The sequence below is a fragment of the Diabrotica virgifera genome, chromosome 2 (genome assembly GCF_917563875.1).
Source record: "Diabrotica virgifera virgifera chromosome 2, PGI_DIABVI_V3a".
Classification (NCBI taxonomy): Eukaryota; Metazoa; Arthropoda; class Insecta; order Coleoptera; family Chrysomelidae; genus Diabrotica; species Diabrotica virgifera.
Window position 1 is genome coordinate 172138067 of NC_065444.1, and position 26078 is coordinate 172164144.

At 36.2% G+C, this 26078-nt stretch overlaps 1 protein-coding gene across 12 annotated transcripts in view; it reads right to left on the reverse strand.

Moving 5' to 3' along the window:
- Positions 1-26078, reverse strand: part of LOC114331473 (transient receptor potential cation channel trpm) — a 1429758-nt gene that overhangs the window by 234369 nt on the left and 1169311 nt on the right. For all 12 annotated transcript variants that reach the window (XM_050642920.1, XM_050642916.1, XM_050642919.1 and 9 more), the window contains one exon: positions 18658-18820. In XM_050642920.1, coding sequence (XP_050498877.1) covers positions 18658-18820 — 163 coding nt within the window. The remainder of the gene's footprint in view (positions 1-18657; positions 18821-26078) is intronic.

The following is a 26078-nucleotide window of genomic DNA, read 5'->3' on the forward strand; positions in this document are numbered from 1 at the left end:
GGCGAACCCGAGGGGAAAACAGCCTTGGCGGGGCAAGGGCGCACTGCCCCACTAGACCGATCAACACGACCCAACTCGTGGGAAGGAAGATGGGACAAAAAAAGAAAAACAAAAAAGGCGGAAGAGAGAGCAGCGGGGGCGAAAAAGAAAACAGAAGAGGCGGGGAAAAAGAAAGGGACGAGACTCAAGGGGAGAAAAGATGGAGAAGAGAAGTGGAAGAAAAGGAAGACCCCGGATCTAGAACCAGCACAAACAGAAGCAAGGGAAAAGAAAGAGAAGATAAAAGGGAAAAAAGGGAAGTAAGAGAGAAACTGCAAAACAAGAGAGAAAAAGAAAGAAAGAGAATGGGAAGAAAAAAAGAGGGAGAAGAGAACAGACAGAAGGACGAAAGAAATAAAGCGAAGAGTCAAAGGAAAGATAACGCAAGGGAAGAAGAAGGGGAATCGAGCAGCTCTGACAGCAGTTCAGATGATGAATCGGAGGAAGAGAGCAAACACCCAACTGTAATGCAAGAACAAAGTTGGAACGCCTCCAGGATAGTGTAGCGGCCCTTGAAAAACTCATGGTTGAGGTGCCAAATACAAGGGTTGCCATAAAGCAGGAGGTCGACAACCTGAGAAACCGGTTGTTCGATTATACCGAGGAACTGGAGGAAAGCAAGAAGAAAGAAGAGGTTCCAAGGAAGTCTGTTTGCACGACATCCAGAGGTGTGCAGACGAATATGGAGCCCTTGAAAGTCAAGAAAATGGCGACAATGGGTGTTCAAGTGGACCTAGAGAACCCAGAAGCCATTAAAAGGAGGGTGGACGCCATCACGGAAAAAATGGCAATATGCGAGTACGAGGAAATAATAGAGTTCTTAAATGAGGACTGGCCGGAGGAAGTCTTCCAAAGAACTGAAGTGAAAGAGGGGGACATCTCTGATATAGCAAGAGACGTGGCAGTATTTGTTACCAACAACGAGGACAACAAATCCATGGAAACGGTGAAAGGTATGTTTCCTGACCTACCTGGTGTTCCAGCGGAGGTGGATGAGGATGGAGGCCTGGGAACTGTGAGAGTCACTATGTCTGCTCATGTAGATGGAACGTGGATTGACAAGGAGAAATATGGATTCAAACTTCTCCTCAGGACAGTTCCTCAAGACATGCAGGAAACTGGTAGAGAAGATGGAGGAGCTAGGAAGAGAAAGAGTGGGAATCCACACGCCAACATCACTAGGAGTTGAGACATCGAGGAGAATCCTGGAGTGGGCAGCAAGAGGAAGGGGTGTGACGATCACGTTCCTAGGCAAAAAAGCCAGAAGAGGGTGGGCAAACATTAACACCAAGCCAAGAGAACAATGTGGAGTAGTACTTATCAGCAAAAACAAGGAAAAATCATTTGCGGACCTTATGACAGAAGTGAAAAGTAACCTCACAGGAAGAAAATCCATCGACATAAAAAGGATCAGACAGACCAGAAATCAAGGAATATCACTGGAACTGGGAGGAGGAAGGGAAATAGCGGAGGAAGTGAAGAAACTCCTCTCTGGTAGCACATGTGTGTCGAGAGCAGTGGCAAAAGGGGACGTCGTAAAGAGAAGAATCTTGATGCAAGAAATCCCACCCAACACAACGGAGGATGTGATCCAAAAGGCCACAGAGGAAGCAGCAGGTAAAGAGCGGGCATGTGACATAATAAAAACCTGGATAGAAACACGGGGCGGAGAAAGAGGGATGATAAGTGCCGTGATGGATGTGGACGAAGACGCGGCCGAAAAGATCCTAAGAATGAGAAGAATTAGGGTAGAGTATACCCCCTGTCGGGTCATAGAAGCAAGGACAGAAATACCAAGATGCTTGAGATGCCTAGCCTATGGACACAAGCAATGGCACTGTAAAGGGCAGAACAGAAGAGGATGTTGCTTCAGATGCGGCAAAGAGGGTCAAATAGCGTCAGAATGCAAGGCAGAAACAATCAGATGTCTCAACTGCGATGTGACCGGGCACGTGGCGAATTCAAGAAGATGTCCAAAGTTCAACCGACTGTTTGAAAGTAGGGACCACTAAGGACTAGTCCCAGGAAGAGCGCGCGAGTGGAAACAGTATGAAAGAGAGCGTGAAAGAAGTCCGAGCCTAAGAAATGGCGAACACAGGAAATAAGATCCGAGAGCTGAGAGTACTTCAAACGAACGTGGGAACGGCGAGATTAGCACATGATCTCGCCGAGGCTGCCGCCGTAGAAAAGAATATCGACGTGCTGATGACGGCGGAGCCAAACCCAACAGCGGCTAAGAAAAGAGGATGGTTTGTGGATACGACTGGTAGGGCCGCTGTACGAATCTACAATAAAAAGCTGCGAGTGTATGAAATTAAACCGAAAGAAGGATACGTAATCGTCCGGATGGAGAAGATGCAGCTGGTCTGCTGTTATGTTTCTCCGAACATAACAGTGGGCGAGTATGAGAGGAAGATGGACGAGATCATGCAGGAAGTGGTAAACACAGGAGGAGAATGCGTAGTGCTGGGAGACTTTAATGCAAAAGCAGCGGAGTGGGGATCTCCTATTACCGACACTCGCAGCAGGATACTGACCGACTGGGTGGGTACTCTGGATCTAGTAGTACTGAACACAGGTCTGGCGCCTACGTTTGTTAGGAGAGGTACAGGTACGTACATCGACGTGACTATGGCGACACAAGGAATAGCGGCGAAAGCAAGAGGCTGGAAGGTTTTACCAGACTACACCGGAACGGAGCATCAGTACATCGGATTCTCGATAGTCGGGGCGGGAACTACTAACGCAGTCCGCGCGTCTGGTACGTCGGGAGGCGGATGCGGCGATGGAAATGACTGGAAAGTATACGAGGAGCTGATCAAATGGAGAGTTAGCATAATGCAGGGTCAACCACCGACAGTCGAAAACCTGGAGAGGGTAATTAAAGAAGCGATGGAGGGAAGCAGGAGGGGTCGCCGAGATGTAAACAAGATGCCTTACTGGTGGAATGCGGACATCGAGACACAAAGAAATGAATGTATAGTCATGAGAAGAAGGCTAACAAGAGCAAGGGGCAGAGCAGGAGTCGATCCTGATGTCATCGAGGAGATCGAGGAGGAGTACCGCGTACGGAAGAGGGAACTCTACAGGAAAATTCGTACAGAAAAAAGAAGGCACTGGAGAGAACTGTGTGAAAAACCGGATGAGGACGTCTGGGGTCAGGGATACAGGATCGCCATGAAAAAGTTCCATGCGTACCCCTCGTATGAAATGCCTATGGATAAGAAGCTCGATGTGACACGAGAGCTCTTTCCCGCGGGCAGGTGGCATGGTGTACGGAGAGACGAGGAAGTTGAGCGGGCTCCCTTTACCATGGATGAACTTGTCGAGGCATTGGGCGCACTCAAGACGCGCAGGTCCCCCGGTCTGGATCAGATATCACCTGAGGCGGTGAGATGTCTAGGACGGGCGGAGCCCGCGTGGCTTCTGGAGCACATTAATGCACTGCTGGAAGCACAGACCTTTCCTGAGCCTTGGAGGACATCGAAGTTGGTACTGCTTCCTAAAGCTGGGGAGAAGTATCGACCCATCTGCCTTCTTCCGTGCGTCGGTAAGCTGTATGAAAGAATGCTACGGGGACGTATCGATAGCATGATTGAGAGGTCGGGGGGAGGCTCGTCCCCGAGCCAGTTTGGTTTCTGTAAAGGGAGAAGCACAATTGATGCAATCGTGAGTGTATTCGACGCGTTGCGCAATAGAAGGGATAAACACCGTTGGGCGGCCCTGTTGTTGTTCGATGTTAGGAATGCATTCAATACGCTGCAGTGGAACGAGGTAATGAGGGCAATGGAGGAGAGAGAATATCCTGGATACCTGATGAACGTGGTAGCGGAATATCTGTCTGAAAGAATTATGGTGGAGAAAGGCACGATCGTGGATGTGACGGCAGGTGTTCCCCAGGGATCTGTCTTGGGCCCGACGCTATGGAATCTAGCATATGACGGGATTCTGAACTGTGAATATGGAGAGGGTACGGCTCCATTCGCATTCGCAGACGATCTCGCTGTGCTGGTAGTGGCGCGGGACGAGCCAGATCTTAAATACCGCGTACGGAAAGCAGGCGGCGTCGTGAAGAAATGGATGACACAGCACGGACTGAAACTCGCGGCAGAGAAGACCGAAGCCATCATTCTGAAGTGGAAAAGGAACAGGCAAAGTGTGGAGCTACAATGTGCAGAAGCGTGTCTAATACCCAAGAAACACGTAAAGTACCTAGGAGTGACGTTGCACCAGAATGGAAAATGGGGGGAGCGCGTGAAGGTGGTGACCCGGAAGGCTGAAAACAGTGCGGCTGCGTTGGGGAGGGTATGCCCAACATTGGAGGACCCAAATCCGAAAGAAGGAGGGCCTTGCACGGTGTTGTGCAGTCGATCGTCCTCTATGCGGCACCAGTCTGGAGTGAGGCGGTAGGGATACGGGCCTACAAGGGGCTCATTACACACGAGTGGACAGAACAAGTCTGCTGCGAGTGGCATGCGCCTACAGGACTGTGTCTGCCGCAGCCTTGTGGGCCATCACTGGATGTGTTCCGCTGCATGTGTTGGTAGTAGAAAGAAAAGAACTGCATGAGAGAAGAGACCTTGAGCTCACTATGGCCGAGAGAAGACAGAAAAGAGAAAGGTCAATTGAAAGATGGCAGCAAGAATGGAACAACATGGAGCATGTGGCACAGTGGACAAAGATGTTGCTCCCTAACTTAAAAGATTGGATGGACTGTGGTCATAGGCGACTGAACTATTTCCTGACGGAGGTGCTCACAGGACACGGGTGTTTTAGAGCCTACCTCTCTAGGTTTGGAAAGGCTGACACTGATGAATGTCTATACGACAGACACCCGGACACTGTTACACATACGATGCTAGAGTGCAACAGATGGATAGTAGAAAGAAATATAATGGAAAGAGAGACAGGTGTGAATTTTGTGACAGTGCGAGAAATGATTGAGAGAATGATTGAAAATAAAACTGGTTGGACTAGCATACACAACTATATCCGTGTAGTGATCAAGAAGAAAGAAGAGGACAAAAAACAGCTGTACCAACAACATGGGTGAGAGGGAAATATATTGTGAGTAGAAGGCAGAGGGAATAAGTTTTGACGAGAGGCGAATAGGTGAGATATATTGTATGAGACAGACTGTAAAAAAAAAAACAAGAACAAAAAGCCCAATCTTGGGACCAAAAAAAGGGGGAACGGGGAAAATGAAGGGCCTCCTTGCTTACAGTCTGTGGATAAATGAAGGTAAAGTACTTCGGAAGCGATGTCGACCTTGCAGCGGCCATTCCGCTTTCGGAGCGCTGGATGACAGATGACAGATGGTTTAGCAGGTAGGCATTCGGCGTAGCCTCGGCGACGAGAGAGCGTTTTAAAGTACCTCGGGAACTATCGCTGGTACTACGAAGAATGAATCCTGCACTAAGGTCAGTCAGGCGGCGTTCTCGACTGAGGTGTATTTTGAAGATTCCAGACCCCCCTCTTTAAAGATGAAAAAAAAAAGATTGTGTCATTAAGGGATCCCGCCGCTTTACTTGCTTTTAAGCTTTGTACTTCATCTTCAACATCTCCGTAACTAGTTATATCTATTCCCAGATATTTAAGGCGTGCTTCCTGCTTTATTATTTTCCCATCAATTTCGATTTTAAATCGTAGTGGGTATTTAGATGTTGTCATACATTTGGTTTTTTCTGCTGATTTATCATATTGTATTTCTTGGCTGTTGTATTGAAGATATTTGTTAATCTTTGGAGATCGTCTTGTGTCTCAGCGATTAATACGGCGTCCTCTGCATAACATAATATTTGGATTTCTATGTTCCCCATTCTGTAACCATGACCTTTACGTACCGCTTCTATTATTTCGTCCATTATTATATTAAATAACAGTGGGCTTAACGAGTCACATTGTCTGACTCCGCTATGTACTGGTATAAACTGCGTTAGTTTTCCATTTGCCTGTATTCGATTATGAAAGTAGATGTTTTCGATGGTTTGTATAATATTGATTGGTATGTTTCTTCTATACAGTAAATGTAAGCCGTCTTCGACTTGGATGCGATCGAAAGCCTTTGTCAGGTCTATAAAACAGATATTCTGGTTTATTGTGCTCTTGACACTTGTATTGTAAAATGACACTTTAAAAAAACCATTTGTGATGTAAAATGCAGTGGTACAGTTTCAGAAGAATTTAAAGTAAAAAAGGGGGTTCGTTAAGGAGACCCATTATCCACTTTGTTATACATTAAAATCTTAAATAGGAGCCCCAAATTTTTATTCCAGATTTGGATCCTTTACGTAAAAATAAGCAACTTTTATTCGAAGCATTTTTTCGAATTATGGATAGATGGCGCTATAATCTAAAAAAAACGATTTTTGGAAATGGAAAATTAAATTAAAAATGGAAAGTCCCCACTAAAATGGAAAAGTTTACTTAAATTTTTTGGTTTTAGGACCTACTCTTCACAACCCAATAGGTCCCCAAAGCGCTCGAGTGATTGCTCATTTAGCATACTTCGCTCACCTACTATTAAAAGGTTCTCTAGTTTCAATAAGGATTTCCCCAGAGAATTTAAGGGCGGATATTTATTTTAAACTTAAAAGATATCCGCATATTTCTAGAGCCTTTTCAGTCTCGACACATTTTTGTCCTTTACACAAAATGTCCAAAGCAATGACAGTTTCACACGTAGTATCGCTTATAAAAAAATAGAGTGGCACACAAAGGAAACACTGACAAAAGAAACACGATTAAATAAATATACCTACCTGAATACGTTCAATTCCAGACACACATTTATTTTATAAAAATGTTGTTACTTTACAAAACTTCAAAAATACCTTTCCTGGTGATATTTATTCAATATTTGAATTGGATTCTAATATTGCAATATGAATAATCTGTATTTTTAAAATATTTTTATCTTCCTGTAAACCTATTTTCTAGTTAGGTGCTATATTTAGATATACACAGTGAGTTTTATGTATGGAACGCCTTAATTATCTAAGAAATGGCTGGCACGATGTTTATAGATTTTGGTAGGTTGTCACATCTTCCGTTTTCAGTAAATCTAATGATTTTCATATTTCAAATGGGACACCCTATATATTTTTTGCGTTTTATAGTATATATTCATGTAAAAATAAATTCAAACAAATTACAAAAAATAATTTTTTCGACCCAGGCGGATATCATTTTAGGTTCTTTGGATCATTGGGAACAAAAAAAGTCTTTTGTAATGTTTCTCTAAAGTTAATCGTTTTCGAGTTATAAACAATTTATAACTGAAAAACAAAAAACAAAAACTGACGATATTCAATGCTCAAAAACACAAGTAAAAAACATTATTTTTGAAATTACGAACTACCTAAATTCAAGGTCAAACCTTATTTTATCAGTTCCCGATAAGTAATTTGGGATTATTTCATTTTAAAACATTGTTTTTAGTTGTTAATGCATCCCGATCACCCGTCTTCTCATAAGCGTTTCATTAAAAATTAAAAAGCAATGTTTTAGACTAAAGCATGCCAATAGGTAGAAGAATAGAAGAAGGTTTCAACTCGAATTTTAGCCCAATAAAATAAAATAAAACCAAAATGTAATTCCGTACAGGTTGGAATAAATTTTTTATTAAAGTTTAGGTCAAAACAAAAGATATTTTCAAGAAAGTATATGATTCATATGAGGGGATCATTGTTTAAATAATTAAAAATTAGTAATTTTTGCAAAAAAATTACTTTTTTAATTGCTGCGGCAATGCTTGTTTTTATTTAGGATTTTACAATTTTTTTCTGCAAAGATGAAGACACAGTCTTTTATATGAGACTTACTAAATTAAATTTGACCCTTAATTTATTTAAATTCTTGTAAATCAAAATTGAAAAATAAATTTCCAAAAAAATATTATTTGCAATATAAATAAGTACTATAAAATATTTTGTTTTACAGAAAAAGTTGCGCTATGATATAACTATAAATTGACAAAAAATTTGTTGATAAATATTGAGTAGTTTATGAGATATTTAATTTGTTTATAAAAAATTACCATTTTTTCAATTGCAAAAACGCGGTTGCTGCCGATAGAGTATACAAGTTTTAAAGGTCTCATTTTGTTTGCTTTTATGTGTATTTTCGACAAATGTATTGACAAACTAAAATTTTAATTAAACACCCCTTCAAAATGGCGTTTGAAAATCGGTGTAATTTGTTTAAAACTTGTTTTTTAAATAACATCACCGGGATTAAAAATTTTGAAATTATTTTTCGATATTCGTGTTCCTGGTAGTTTTGGACACACTTACAAAAGAAAAAAATTTTCTAGATCCATTTCTTGCCGAGATAGCTTTTCCAAGTTTAAAAATTCATAATTTGTCTATTTATCAATATTAACATTTTAAAGTGCGTGAGTACATCTATCAACCCTACTACTTGACAATGTCATTTACACATTAAAGTGATTATAGAGTTAAAATGGAGTTAAAAATAGAATAGAGTTAAAATTTAAGAATATTTTAAAAAATAATGATTTTCGTAGTGACCATAACTGAAAACTTTTTGCATGAAGAGTGGTGCAGTAGTACTTTGCAATATCTTCTTTAATAATGGACCAAATTCAATGTTTCTTTTTAGTTTATGGTAGTATATAAAAATAGTATATCTAAATGACACTTTTAACAATAAATATTCGTCAATTTGTTATAAACAATTTTTTTTTCAATTTTTTTTCTCTATATGTTATAAATAAAAGTTGACACAAAAGATTTTTATAAAAAAATAATACTGAATTAGCATTAAAATTTGTTAAAGGCTTTTTGCTACGAGCGTGCAAAAATGTCTACTTTCGCGCACGCATTTTAGTTTAGAAAGTTTCACTTTTCCGCACGCATGTTACTTTTCCGCACGCGTGTTAATTTAGATATGTTAATATGGCCTTAAAGTAATTATAATACATGCAATAAACTAATATTTAGATATTATTTACTAATTTATTTCAAATATATCTTATTGTGTTCCTGTTTTAATGAAATTAACGAGACAATTCGATGAAATAAAATTATTTTGACATAATATTCGAAAGTCAAATGGGTAGACAATAACAGTCGTTTTGAATCATCGTCATGGAAACCAAGATCGTCGTCATGCTAACTAATTATATTGAAAGTTTGGTTTTGACAACCTTGTCAAATAATTAATTTGTGTATGTATTTTCAATAGTAATACCACTAGTGATTCAATTTTCGCGATAAGTCTGTCGATTTACGAGTGGTGTTTTCTTTAAGCAACTCAGTTGAGTTTAGAAATAAAAGACAGACTTATAAGATAAATTAAATCACGAGTGGTATTTTATTAGACTATTTCACGAACAAAGTGATAGGTCAAAAATTCAGTAGAATGAGAGGAAGGAATTTAATAATAATACATTTGATCTAGGTAACCCAAATCTACCCATTTTTGAATAATTCACAATTAGTCATAATACAGAACTCATTTTCCTTTTATCGGGTACAGTTTGCAACAATTTTCTCTTACTATCACGAGCCGCTCTCGCTTCCTTGAAGGTTATATCTTTGAAGGGATCAATATGTCTCTGATACTCACAGAAATATTTTTCTTGTACCAATTTTGCAGTAGTGTTCCATATGGTTTTAATAAAACTCTCCTTGTAATCACTACCATCAATTTTTCGCATGTTGAAGGCCCAGTCTTTTAGAATGAATGCTAGTCTTTCGTTGTTATTTTCTGCATCTAATTTGTAGTTGCGATCCACACAGAACATCATAAATTGTCTCCATATATAAGATTTAGATTTTCTTGTGTTACTCGATATATTTTCTTCAATGTTTTGGTTTATAACTTCGTTTGAAGTACCACCGAAACGACTCATTTTGACGTATACAGCTACAATAATTTTTTTGGCAAAAGTTAAACTTTGCTTTGCGATCGGTATCCATGGTTACGTCGTTGAAAACACGAAGCTGATAGACCAATCAGAATTGAAAGACAGTTGGTGTTTTCACTAGTAATACCACTAGAGGTCAAATTATTTCCGGAAATTTTTTTGAGATCATGAATATTTTGAAAATTTCCCGAGTCGCAGACGAGGGAAATTTTCTAAAAATATTCATGATCAAAAAAAAATTTCCGGATATTAATTTGACTTCGCGTGGTATTCGGTAAGAAAATTCCACACCAAATTTGCATTTGAAAATCCAAAGCTGCATGAACAGATTAATAGCGCGCCATAGCTTTGTCAGCAATTATTTAGGCTTTCAAATTCGTAATTTCTACTCATTGTAGTTGCATGGGAATACCATTTCAAGATAGAAAATAGTATATTCTTCAATTTTACATAAGTTTTGAGTAACTACAAGTGATAGAAAATTATTTTTTGGCGTTTTTAAAACTAAACTACGCAAAATTGAAAGTACTGAATGGGAAAAAGGTAAATAAATTAGTGTCTAAATATTATATATATTTTATTAGACATAGAAACTTAATTGAAAACATTCAAAGTCCTGCATTTTCGCCATTAAGAAGAGAGGAGGTGTCTGAAGAATATAGAAAACATCTTAGCTTTGTAGCTAAAATGAATCAAAACTAAATTATGTAAACAAATAAAAACCAGTCTGTCAAAAATGTTCTGTTATTGTAAACGTCAAAAAATTTCCACTATAATTCGCTGTTGGGTACCCCACGAGCAAAAAATTTCCGATAAAATACCTCCGTTGCCATGGTGATCTGTCAAAATAACGTATTTTGATTGGTTCAAAATTACAGGTGTGGAATTTTCGCGATAACACAAGCTGTCTTTGGTTTGTGATTGGTCAGATTATGTGAAAATTTTAAGATGAGTGAAATAGTCATATTAATTAAATTAATTGATTAAGATTTGATAATTTTTTAAAGACTCTTAGAAAAAATATTGTAGCGTGATTAGTGTAATTACTTCTAATTACAATAAAACTAGCGGTTCGTAATTTATATACGACTTTATTTATATAAGTTACAGACGAATTTATCTTCTACACTAAACTTATTCACAAAATATGCCCGTATTTATACCCAGTTGTTATTCTGGAACAATCGACTCCCATCTTGAGCTATCGGCTTGTTCCGCCTACGTGACGTACCTTCCAGAATTCTCCGGCGAGGCCTAGCACATCCGATTACGTCATTCTCGAGGTGTTTACTGTTATACGGGGATCGGCCAAGATTTCTCTTCCGCTACACTGCTCCCCTCTTAAGATCTGAGCGTCTCGATCAGCAACTCTAAATGAAGGCCCAGGATGGCGGAATCTACACGACTCTCCAGCTCTGCATACACCCTTCAAGAAGAAATAACAGTCTACTGTCTTTGAAGGGTACGACATCTTCGGGTTCATGCAACACACAGTGATTTGTACACCAGTTCCTCTGAAGACCACTTCAAGCATGCTTCTCACAATCTTCCAATCCAGATTTTCTACTGCATGGCCTATTTTTGGTAAAGCCAAATTTTTGATGTCATAATTACACACGATTTTCTTCAAATTAGTTAGAGCACGCCATATGTTCTCGTAGCTTGGCGTGTCCGTATAAGACTTTCTGGTCACCATATACAGCAAAGATCGAGGACCATCTTCCAATCGCAGTACTCTTCCAATTTTAGGCTGCTGATTTCTTAACTCGTCCAGGCGGCCGAACTTTCTATTGAATACGGACGATATTCCTTTAGTCATCTCGAGGTCTTGGGCAACACAGTGGGCCAGAGAGACGTTTTCTGGAACACCAAACAGATCTTGCTGAACTTCTGTGGTCACGCCGAATCTAGCACTCTTTCTCGCTGCGTAATTTGACATAAATTGATTAAAACTTGGCTGTGCGACATCTTTCATCTCCTGTTGGAGGACTCGTGCTTCTTCTGTTTCATTTGAGCCAGCATATGGTGCAAGACGATTTATGTGAATAACTTTTGGTTTACCGTTTGGCAACTTCTTAATTCTATATATTACGTCATTTATTTTCTTCTTAACTTCATACGGACCTTCCCATTGTCTTTGCAGTTTAGGACACAAGCCTCGACGACGTTGCGGATTATAAAGCCAGACAAGATCACCTACTTCGAAGCTTTCATTCTTGCATCGAGAATCATATTGATCTTTCATTCTGTCACTGGCTATCTGGATGTGTTGTCGGGCAAGTTCATGAATGTTGTTCATTCGTAATTTCAGGCGGTCAACGTAGTCTTCGCCTGCAACATGTTCCTCGGAAGGTCCGCAGCCAAACTCTAGGTCGCAGAGCAACCGAACTTCACGACCCAACATCAGGCAGGTTGGTGTTTGACCTGTAGTTTCATTTACGGCCGAGCGGTAGGCCATCAGGAATAAATGAATGTGTTGGTCCCAATCTCGCTGATGTTCAGATACAACTTTGGACAAGTGTTTACCCATCGTTCGGTTCATCCTCTCGACCATCCCATCTGATTGAGGATGCAGGGGTGTTGTTCTGGTCTTATTGGCACCAATCAATTTACAAACGTTTTGGAAAAGAGCTGACTCAAAGTTTCGCCCTTGGTCGGAGTGGATCTCCAAGGGAACACCAAATCGGCTAAAGAATTCTTTAACAAGTACCTCTGCAACGGTAGCAGCTTCTTGATTTGGTAATGCATAGGCCTCAGTCCATTTTGTAAAATAATCCATGGCTACCAGGATGTATTTATTTCCAGCATCGGTTTCTGGAAATGGACCTGCAATGTCGATAGCTACTCTTTCCATAGGACTTCCAACATTGTACTGTCTCATGGGTGCTCTCTTTTTACCAACCGGACCATTACCGGATGCACACAGTTCACATTTCCGGCACCATCTTCTGACATAATCTTTACAGTTCACCCAATAGAACCGTTCTCGAACCTTTTGCAGAGTCTTCGTAATACCAAAGTGTCCACCTGATGTACCGTCATGCAACTGACGCAATACTTCTGACACTTTACTTTTAGGTACAATCAACTGAAGCTTAGATTCTGTACCATCATCGTTCTCAAAGGTTCTGTACAGAAGATCATCTTTTAGTATCAGGCAATTCCATTGGCTCCAGTAGGCCTTGACTTCCGGACTACATGCACTAATGTTTTGCCAACTAGGTCTCTCACCTCGACGCATCCAATCCAATACTCTTTTTATACATGGATCGTCTTCTTGGGCTTCTTGTAACTGTTGTGGCTGCCATTGCTCATTAACGACGGTAGTTCGTCTCACAGGGCAAAGCTGTTCATCTACTTTAAGCCGGTGATTACAACTTTCACTGCATGGCCGTATCGAGGAAGCATCTGTATTTGAACCAACTCTTCCAGCCCTCTTCATGCATCGTGTCACGAATCACCCTCCGTACCATTTCCACCAAACGTTCATCTTTTCTCTTATCGCCTTTTTCCACGGTTATTACTCGATTGTTTCGTGAAGCTTGGCTAGCTGCTTCGTGTTCCAAGGCAATAGCAAGTGCTTCATCTAAAACTTTCGGCCTTGCTAGTCGTAAAGCTTTCTGTAGTTCATTATCTTTCAGCCCATTGACGAAGGTATCTACTGCAATTTCTTCTAAAACGCTGTCTGGCACCTCTGGATAAGCCAACCGCACCACACGAGCCACATCTGCTTCAAATTCTTGCAGATTCTCACTTGCTCGTTGACTTCTACTTCGCAGTTGTGCTTTGTATACTTGTTGTAGATGGGCATCTCCATAGCGTTTTTCTAGACGAGTGAACAAGGTCTGGTAACAATTTTCTTGACCCTTGGGAATTGACCTTAATATATCTGCAGCATCACCTCGTAAAGCAGCAGTCAAGGAAACAGCCTTTTCTTGTTCGGTCCAATGATTGGCGGTCGCAATAGCTTCAAACTGTCTAAGATATATGGACCAAGAGGACTTTCCATCAAATGGTGGTAATTTGAATCTCATATTATGCGACGTTTCGTCTCTCGGTAGTTCATCTTTCACTAAAGGATCTAACGTTGCTGCATTAACTGATGGTTGTACTTTTGTATCGGTTATCCTGCTCTCTAGCTGTTTGATCTTTTCTTCTACGGTCTCTACACTTTTCTGCATCTTATCGAATGTTCTAGAAACTTCTTCAAATTTCTCATTGTTCTGTTTACAAACTTCTTCTAGTTCTTCGTTGTTTTGCCTACAGACCTCTTTAATTATTTGAGAAGTCTCATCGAATCTTTTAGCAACATTTTCGAATTTCTCGTCGCTTTTTCTACTAACTTCTTCAAGTTTCTCGTTGTTCTTTATAGAAGTTTCATCGATCTTTTGAGAAATGGTTTCGAATTTCTCATTATTTATCTTAGAAGTATCATCGATCGTTTCAGAAACAGTTTTTAATTTCGATAAGATTGCTTGTTCTGCTGACTGGAAGTGGAACGTCTTTGGGTCTTCTCCGTTCTTCGTGAGGACATCCTCGAGTCGTGCTTGTAGGACTATCTTGAGCCCACTGCTGTCCAGATCCCGTTCCTCGAGCTGTTCACGGAGCTGTTTTACTGTAAGTTCTTGTAGCAACATCTTTGGTCGGCACACACGTACTTTCCAAAATGTCTTTTAACAGTCTTTCCGAATACCGAACAATCAATGCACTTTAACTATTCCCGACGAATAAAGTCCAAAAGTATTTTAAAGTCTTTCCGAATACCGAACAATTAACGCACTCCGGTTATTCCCGACGAATAAAGTTCAAAAGTCTTTTAAAGTCTCTCTGTAATTCACTTATTTATATCGCACTAAGTTTACCGAACACCGACACCAACTGTAGCGTGATTAGTGTAATTACTTCTAATTACAATAAAACTAGCGGTTCGTAATTTATATACGACTTTATTTATATAAGTTACAGACGAATTTATCTTCTACACTAAACTTATTCACAAAATATGCCCGTATTTATACCCAGTTGTTATTCTGGAACAATCGACTCCCATCTCGAGCTATCGGCTTGTTCCGCCTACGTGACGTACCTTCCAGAATTCTCCGGCGAGGCCTAGCACATCCGATTACGTCATTCTCGAGGTGTTTACTGTTATACGGGGATCGGCCAAGATTTCTCTTCCGCTACAATATTGTTCCTAACTCTTGCAGAAAGTCTCTTTTCCGCACTCGACTGCTTGCCGAACTCCCGCTTCGCGTCGTTCGGCAAACTGCAGTCACGTGCGGAAAAGAATGCCTTTCTGCACTTGCTAGGAAAATAACCATTTTCTTTGTACTTTGTATGTATTAAAATATATATGTATTTTATAATTAATTTTATAATCTTTTTAACAGGTAATACACTAAGAATTGTGTATATATTTGTTAATTTTTATTCACTTATATACATAATATATTTATATAGAGGTTGTCGTCCATTATTGTTATATATTTAATTTTGTAGGTATTCACATTATTTTTGCAAGACTTTGCCAATGATTTTTACAAAGAACAAAGTTTTTGTGATTCTTTAACGAAATCTTACTATTTTGTTAAATTTTTAAAATAACAATTTATTTTAATGCTCTTTTGTGATTATCTTTGTTGCCAAGTTTTATTTATCACAATATTAGACAAAAAAATTTTTTGACAAAAAAATTGTTTATAACTAGTTAATGATTATTTTTGTCAAAAAGGGTCATGCAGATATTATTATTTTTATATGCTACCCCAAATTAATAGAAAATATTGAAATTGGCCCATTATTAACGGAGATATTGGAAACTACTCCTCCGCCAATTTTCAGACAAAAGGTTTTTATTTAAGGTGCTACGAATATCATCATTTTTTAAAATATTCTACAATTTTTATTATATTCATAAATGACATTGTTAAGTATTAAGGTTAATAGATGTACTCACGTACTTTTAAATGTCAATATTGATAATAAACAAATTATAAATTCATAAACTGGGAAAAGCTATCTCGGCCAAAAATGCTTCTAAAATTTTTTTATTTTTTTTGTGGATATGTCAAAAATTACCTAGAATACGAATATCGAAAAATAATTTAAAAATTTTTAATCCTGGCGATGTTATTAAAAAAATAAGTTAAAAACAAATTATACCAATTTTCAAACGCCATTAAGGAGGAGTGTTTAATTGAAATTTTGATTTGTCAATACATTTTTTGAAAACATACATAAAACTTAACAAATGAGATCTTAAAAATTTGTTTACTCTATAGGCAACAACCGCGTTTTTGCAATTGAAAATATTGTAATTTTTTATAAACAAATTAAATATCTCATAAACTAATCAATATTTATCAACTAATTTTTTCGTCAATTTATTGTGATATTATAGCGCAACTTTTTCTGTAAGACAAAATATTTTATAGTGCTTATTTATATTGCAAATAATATTTTTTTGGAAATTTGTTTTTCAGTATTGATTTACAATTATTTAAATAAATTATGGGTCAAATTTAATTTAGCAAGTCTCATATAAAAGACATTTTCTTCATCTTTGCAGAAAAAAATTGTATAATCCTTAATAAAAACACGAGTTACCGCAGCAGTTAAAAAAGTAAATTTTGTGCAAAAATTACCAATTTTTAATTATTTAAACAATGATCCCCTCATATGAATCATATACTTTCTTGAAAAAATCTTTTGTTTGAACCTAAACTTTGATAAAAAATTTATTCCAACCTGTACGGAATTACATTTTGATTTACATGTACTGTAATTTTATTTGATCGGTCTATTTGCGAACTTCGTATTTTCAAGCCTTGAAAATAGTCATTTTGGATTTCTTTTTAGTTTAAATTGTTTATAACTCGAAAACGTTCAACTTAAGAGAAAAATTACATAAGACCTTTTTTGTTTAGAATGATGCAAAAATTTGAAATAATACACTCTGGGCCAAAATTAACGGGCCACCTTAAAAATGGGTCATTTTTCATGTCTTATATCTCCTAAACCTGTTGTCCGATTTAAGTGATTTTTTTAATATGTTATAGCCTTGTTCCTTGACAATATCGTTATAATAATATTGTTGTTAAAGAGGTACATTTTCATTGTATACCGGGTGTACGAATCAAACTGTGTTTTTTTCTTAAAGTTTGCATCACCCTGTGGAATATTCTAGTATTTTTAGAACACTTAAACTAAAACCTAACTATAGCCTCATACTTTCTCAACATTTTGTTGTTTGATTGATTCTCTTATGTTGGATAATAAAAAAGTTAGGTGCTTTAACAACTAGACATGTTTTTTATCAATAGAGGGTGTTTTTAAAAATTTTTGGAAAAGTTTAAGGGGTAATTCTGCATGAAAAAATAATGACAGTTTGCTTTATAAACTTATGTCCGCAAATGCTTCGTTTCCGAGATAGGGGGTGTTGAAATTTTTCTGACAAACTGATGATTTATTTATTGCTTTAAAACCGGTTGAGATACGCAAATGATATTTGGTTGGTTTTATGACGTAGTTATTGCATATTTTTTTATATACAATTAAGAATTTAATATTCACCATTGGCGCGCATACGGGTAATATGAGACATCATATTACCGTTATGCGCGCCAATGGTGAATATTAAATGCTTAATTGTATGCAAAAAAATGTGCAATAACTAAGTACTAAAACCCACCAAATTTCATGTGCATGTCTCAATTGGTTTTAAAGTAATAAATAAATCGTCAATTTGTCAGAAAAATTTCAAGACCCCCCATCTCGGAAACGAAGCATTTGCGGACATAAGTTTATAAAGCAAACTGTCATTATTTTTACATGCAGAATTACCCCTTAAACTTTGCCAAATTTTTTTAAAAGCACCCTGTATTGATAAAAAACATGTCTAATTGTTAAAGCACCTAACTTTTTTATTATCCAACATAAGAGAATCAATCAAACAACAAAATGTTGAGAAAGTATGAGGCTATAGTTAGGTTTTAGTTTAAGTGTTCTAAAAATACTAGAATATTCCACAGGGTGATGCAAACTTTAAGAAAAAAACACAGTTTGATTCGTACACCCGGTATACAATGAAATGTACCTCTTTAACAACAATATTATTATAACGATATTGTCAAGGAACAAGGCTATAACATATTAAAAAAATCACTTAAATCGGACAACAGGTTTAGGAGATATAAGACATGAAAAATGACCCATTTTTAAGGTGGCCCGTTAATTTTGGCCCAGAGTGTATATGCCCGGGCCGAATTATTTTTTATTTATGAAAAAGTAATTTTTTAATTATTAATTAATTAAAGTCAGAACAAAATTAGATCGATTTAGGTATAGGGAATATTACATGAAAAATAATCAGTATTTCTTAAGAACTTCAAAACGCAAAAAATGTACAGTGTGTCCCATTTGAAAGAAGAAAGTCCATTAGATTTCCAGATATACGGCAGATCTGACAACAACGCTAATACCACTGTAATATGGGCCTCATTAGAAAACCCTTACATACCAAAACCTATAAAAATCGGGCAAGGCGTTTTCGAGATATTTGAGACGTTCCATACTTAAATCTCACTCTGTATTTTTAGTAAAACTCACATATTTTATGATACACATGATAAAACATCATCATAAACAGTTATGAGACCATTAGTCAAATATCAGATCTATTTAAAGCAAGATAGTAAAAATTCATCATTATTTTAAATTTATCTTACTTGAGCTTTGGAAGGGTGTGGTCCTCCCTGAAATTCCAGTATCCCGTAGGCATCTGTGGGACTTGCAATTGTGCATCTGCTCGGATACCATAGTTCCCCAGGTTGTGGAGGCTGAGTATCTGTCGCGTATTTATGTTGTTCCAATGTTCTTCCACAGCAACATCTGAAACAATAATTATAATAATATTAATAAATATGCTTTGCAACAAAAAAACTATTGTATGCGATCGACCCTGAAGAGGGACCCCTTGGTTGCAGTATTTTATAGTCCATATAGAAAATCATAAACATTTCTGTTCGAACGGCTCTTGTAAAAGTTATAATTATATTATTAAAAAGTAGAGTATATCTGTAGCATCCCAGGTTTAAATTATTTCGTCACTATATCCCGATATAACCCGATATTCCTCTACCAGGGCCATAACCGTACCAAATTTCTGGAGGTCTAGGATGATGGCGAATAGCTATTTTTAATTCATCCCATAAATGCTCGATAGGATTGAGATCTGTGCGATAGGATCTCGATAGGATTGAGATTCTAATCTTATAAATTCAACCTCCATTTAAGATATTTATGTTTATGAGTCAATCAGTGTTTTTATTTACAAAAAATTGCGCAGCTCTTACAAGAAAATAGATATTTGGATGTTTCTAAAAACAAAATCTTGGTGATGCCTCCGGAAAAATACGAAAGGGCTATGAAACAAAATCAGCTCTTCAATTTTTCCACAGAATTTCTTAAAGTTGGGAGAAAATACAACGTTTCCATTCAGCCCCGTATAATGCCTTCTAAGCATTTTTTTTGTTACCGGAATAATAGCAAACGATATCAATACATGTACGTACAAATTGATGCTAAGTTGTCAAACTTAATCCAATTTTTAGTGGCGGAATTTTGTGCCGGTGAGTGTAGCTTTTGGACAATGCTAACAGATGCCATCAAAAGCATAAAATTTAATATTTTGGACTTATGCATTTTTCATATTAGGCCGACGATATATGCCAAAAATTATAATTTAAGAATAAAAATCGACCTGTTTCGGGATTTCTCTCCAAACTCGTCCATGCTAGAGAAAATGAATTTATTCCATAATTCTGCTCCACACTGTATTACTTTATATACAGGGTGTCCAGAAACTCTCCCGACACACGAAGACTGGAAATTCCTCAGATAATTTGAAGACAATTTAAGCCAATTCATCTCCGTGATCAGTCCGAAAATGGGAGCTAGAGCTCTTTAAAGATGGCGTCTTGAAATTATTTTCTTTTAAATAGAACGCTCTATTTAGAAAAACGAAAACTGGTACGCCTATTTATCTTTTAGAGATAAGTCGATTCCATCAATTGAGAATTTCTAGTACCGGTTATAGGCGTCCGTTTTGGGTCGGCCAACAGTTATTTTACTCCATAATATTTTTGTCTTTACCTTTTTTTTTGTATTTTTGACACTGGATTATTAAACTCTGAGGTATTCTAATACTATACGGTACTCTTGCTTTAAGTCGGTATGATTCACCGTTTTCTAGAAAAAATCGATTTGAAAATTTTTCGTTATTTGAATAAAAAAAAATAAAAAAAACTATTTAGAAAAATGAAAACTGGTACGTTTATTTATCTTCCAGAGATGAATCGATTTTACCAATTGCGAATTTCTAGTACCGGTCATATAGGAATCCGTTTTGGTCAAGTCAACGGTTATTTTATCACTTTATCGGTTTCGTCTGTAATTTTTAAGCATTTTTGACCTTAGACTATTAAATTATGAGGTATTCTAGTGCTAAAAGTTACTCTTGCTTAAAGTCGATAAAATTAAACGTTTTATTTTGAAAAAAGTTTTTAATTTTTTTTCAAATTCAAAAAACGAAAAATTTTTAAATCGAGTTTTTTTAGAAAAGGTGAGTCCTACCGACTTAAAGCAAGACTACCTTTTAGCACAAAATACCTCAAAATTTAATAATCCAGTATCAAAAATACTTAAAAGTTAAAGACAAAAAAGTTATGGAATAAAATAACAGTTGCCCTACTCAAAACGGACGCCTATGACCGGTACTAGAAATTCTTACATTATGAAATCGATTTATCTCTAGAAGATAAATAGGCGTACCAATTTTCGTTTTTCTAGACGCCATCTTTAAAGAGCTCTAGCTCCTTTAGGAAGCATTTTCGGACTAGATGAATTGGGTTAAACTATCTTCAAATTATCTGAGGAATCTCCTGTCTTCGTTTGTCGGGAGAGTTTCTCGACACCCTGTATATACAACTTTATTGTGTTTATATAATTGTACATAATGTAATTATTTTACAAAATAATCTTACAATAACCACATCGCTGTTTAATAAAGTCAGCAGAAAAATGTCACCGAATACGCATGTGATAGTGATGTTGATTATAGTTACTTTCGAGTATTCGTTACAAATCGTTACTTTTGTATAAAGTAATCATTTACAGTATTCGTTACTTTGATTACCTACTATAATTACTTTTGTTACTTTTGCATTTTAGTACCGGTAATCATATCTAAAATCGTATTTTTCAGTAGGTAGATATTTTGTATATAAAGTAATCATTTACAGTATTCGTTACTTTGATAACTATGATTACTTTTGTATTTGAGTACCGGTAGTCATATTGAGAATCGTATTTCTCAGTAGGTAGGTATTTTGTATAGGTATTCCGATATAACAACGACCTTCACCGATCAGTTTAAGGGATAAAAATGATTTGATTACTATGATTATTTTTGTTACTTTTGTATTTGGGTACCGGTAATCATATCGAGAATCGTATTTCTCAGTAGGTAGATCTGTATAGGTATTCCGATATAACAACGACCTTCACCAATCTGTTTAAGAGATAAAAATGATTTGATTATTATGATTACTTTTGTATTTGAGTACCGGTAATTATTTATCGAGAATCGTATTTCTCAGTAGATAAGTATTTTGTATAGGTATTCCGATATAATAACGACATTCACGAAGTACGAAGTAATCAGTCACAAACGTCGAGGTCTTGAGAAGAATGAATAAAGAAAAGGAAGTCATATTTACGATCAAAAAGGAAAACTGCAATACTTGGGACACATTATACAAGAGGCGAAAGATACGAACTGCTTCGAATAATTATGCAGGGGAAGATAGCAGGAAAAAGATCCATAGGAAGAAGACGAAACTCCTGGCTAAAAAATCTACGGGAATGGTATAGTTGTAGCAACAACGAATTGTTTCGGTCAGCAGTTTCGAAAATACGTATAGCCCTGATGATCGCCAACCTTCGGAACGAAGATGACACTTGAAGAAGAAGAAGAAGTAATCAGAGTAATCAAAGTAGATACAATAGTCGTTACTCGCTCTAATACGATTGGTATGGGTATGAAGTAACGAAGTAATCAGAGTAATCAAAGTAGATACAATAGTAGTTACTCGCTCTAATACGATTGGTATGAAGTAACGAAGTAATCAGAGTAATCAAAGTAACGATTTGCCTCTCTATATATCGTTACTTTCGGAATTCGTAAGTAACGAGTACTTTGTAACGCATAGTTACTTTTTCAACATCACTAGCATGTGACCTTTGGTGTTTGATGCCGAATCCGTAGAAGCATACCGTGCAGTCGGACGCTTCGATCGTTACAGGTCTCCCTGTCGAAACATCTGCATACAGATTTAAGCTGCTTCACGCTTAATCGCATCAAAGGGTTTTCCTCTTAAATTTTTCAATCGAATTTATTTACATTTAATCCCATTTTACAGTTAAAATCGAGGAACTGAACAGTTTAATCTATTGTTCTGAAGCTATTTTCTTGTGGCATGTTAATGCAATTTATAAAATATATATTGGGAACTATTTTATCTAAAATCAACCTAACAATTGAAGAACCAAGTGAAAGAATGGGGTATGTCACAAAGCCTACCTTTTGAGATATGGACAGTTAAAGTTTTTATTCCTCTACTTTTATCATCAAAATAGTGTTTCTGTTATTTGGCTTTATTTATATTGCTATAAGCATTCCTTTACATAATATAATGCTGATTATTTCATTCATAGGAGATTCTGACCAATAGAAAGCTACAGAAATGCAAATTAAGGTGATAATTTTTGATAATATCCCGTCATCAAGTATATTACGTCAGATGCCCTTCGTTGCTACGAAAAAATACATTCAGTGACATTAATGACAATTAATGTTTTAAAAGTTATAAAAGTGATGACTTTCAACCGTAAAATATTTTATATCAACTGTGTGTTTAACAGTACTAACTTAAATAAATACTTACATAAATACTTACATGTACTTACATAAATAAATTACAATAAAATTTTGGTTTTGAACAGTTTTATTCATGAAATAATCGCAACAAATTGCACTCGATCTCTAAAATTAATATAGAATTTTTGCCCTCGTGACACTTTGACATAATTTCACTCGCCTTCGGCTCAGTCACTCGGGAAAACTATCGGGAAAACTGTCAAAGTGTCACTCGGGAAAAATTCAATAATTTTAGAGCTCTTGTGCAATTACTACTGATAATTTGTTTTTATTTTTAGTATTTTTTCTAAAAATAAATAAAAACTGTACACTTCTTCCATTAATTTTAGTTTGTATAACTATTCTTTATTTGAATGGATGAAGGGGGTATGTTGCATGAAATAATACTCTATAAACAGTTTTACAGAAAGTGTAATTAAACACAAAATAATCTTCTTCATGTGCCGTGCTCGATTATCGAGCGTTGGCTATCAAATTGGCTATAGTAATTTTGTTGATGACAGTTCGGAAAAGGGATGCAGAGGATCTGTTAAACGATTCCCACAGGTTTCTAAGCCATGACGGTCTTCTTCGACCTGGCCCTTCTTCTTTCGTCTACTTTGCCTTGTATTATTAAATAATTATATTATACAGAGTGAGTATTATATATGGAAAGCCTCAATTATCTCGGAAACGGCTGGCACGATATTTTATGGATTTTGGTGAGTAAGGGTTTTCTAATGTGGACGATATTATAGTGGTAATTACATTGTTGTCAGATATTCCGTTTTTCTGGAAATCTAATGAACTTTCTTATTCCAAATGGAACACCTTGTATATTTTTGCGTTTTGAAGTCTTTAAGAAATGCTGATTATTTTTCGTGTTATATTTCCTATACCTAAATACCATAATTTCGGAGTTATTGCTACATTTATTTAAAAACAAATTAAATAGATTATAAAAATCAATTTTTTCGGCCCGGGTAGACATTATTTTAGGTTCTTTTGATTACTGGAAACAAAAAAGGACTTTTGTACGTAATATTTCTCTAAGGTTAATCGTTTTCGAGTTATAAACAATTTAAACCTAAAAAAAAACAAAAAATGTTCCATACCTCCTTCTTACATTCAAGAGAATCGTATTTTACATGTTTATTACATACCACCTTCATCCATTAGTATATCTTTATTAAGATTTTTAGAGGTACAGTGTAAGTGTCATATGATAGCGAAGTTATATACCACCTTCATTCACTAGGAAACTCAAAATTTTAGAAAATGTGACATATCCCCTTCTTCCACTTAGGTCTTAGATTATGTACCAAACAGAACAAAGAATTGTTTTTATAAAACACATTGTGAAAGCAAACATTTTTATTTAGGTGAAACATCGAGACAATTAAATGCTACAAGAAGTGAACATAAATAAATCTTATAATATAAGAGATAGAGAATTTGATGGATCTCATACTATGTAAACACGTATTACACCTATTGTCTAAAAGATAAATTTTGGTATAACATTGCATTTTACGATGAAAAAGTGTTTCAATCATATAGTAATGGTCAAATAAGAGTTTATAGGTAAAAAAATCATAGGTTTGATGAATGGTAAACTCATCATTTACGAAATAATGAAGACTTCTCGGTCAACGTATGGCAATGGATAAGTGCTGAAGGCTCGGGCGTTTATTCTCATAAAGAAGAAAAATTACCAGGAATATATTACAATCATATTCTTGAGAACATAAAGTTACCATCAGTGATCCAAAAATTCCCCAATAACAACTTCATCTTCCGACCGGACAATTGCCCGATGTAGAATCGTTTGAGAATGGTTGGAACAAGCTCCGTGGAAGAAATGTTCTTTCACGGCAATCCCGAAGTTCAGACCTTAATCTTATCGAAAGTATGTGGGCAGAATTGACAAATAAAGTAAATGAAAGAAACCTTAGGCCACCGAATAGAATTTAACTATGGGAAGCAATTGAGCAAGCATGGGAGGAGATTGTTGAATATAACAGGAGTAGATTGCTGCTACCTATGAACAGAAGATTGTAAAGTTGTATTGATAACAATATAGCTCGGTCAAGGAACACAAAACTTTACGAAAACCTCGAAAAAAATAAACGAAGGATGACAATTTAGGAATAGGTAGTTCAAATTGTCTGTAATTATATAAGAAAAAGTTTACAATTCTACATCCCCTCCATTTTACAAAAATGGAGGGAAATACCCCTTCTCGGGGATGAAAATATATATTTAAAATAAGTCCGGAATTGAATAAAATAACTAATTTTAAGCAACTTTTGTTCTATAGAGTTTTTTCATTAAGTCAATACTTTTCGAGTTATCTGTGAGTGAATACATAATATGTTCATTTTTAACAAAAAACCTGCCTTTGGCCGGTTTTTCGCAAATAACTCAAAAAGTGAGTATTTTATCGAAAAAAATATACTTAGAGAAAATATAGCTTATAAAAAAGTGAAACAAATGGTGTATGCATGAAGTCTGTTTTTCCCAGTAGAAGCAGAGTTGTAGCTAATGAGAAGTAGGCTCTTCTTCGTCAAATTTAAAATCGAATATTTCTACGTGAAGTAACCAACAAACAAAGCACTTTCCGGGGAAAACCCGCTACAACTTTTTTAAAGTGTTTAAAAAAAGGTTTATTTTTGTTTAAAAAAAAAAACTTCTAACATTAAAAGTAAGTGAGTTACGCTCAAAATATTGCTGGTCGCTTTTATTCTTTGGCAGAAAAATCGCGAAAATCACCCTTAATTAGCATCCCAAATAAAATTATTCGTTACCGCCTCACAAGTTACTTTGCGTACGTATTCTTTATATGATCTGTAAGTTTCATCGATTCAAAGTGCTTGTTTTTGAAAAGGTTGTAGTTAAAATGGCTTGAACGAGTCACTAATCACGAGTGTATGCAAATTTTGAACAGTCATAGCATAACCAATTTGTGTGTACTAGGAAAACAAAAAAATTCAAAATATTTAGAAAAGAAAAACGTACCTTTTATTACTCTTTGAGATTTTTGGTATTACTAATAATTTTTAAGTTATTTTGAAAAAAAATGGATTTTTTTTTAAATTAGAAATTTTTTTATTTTAAAACCAATTTTTTTCAAAAATGAACAGTTTGAACCAATGAAATTTATAGATTATT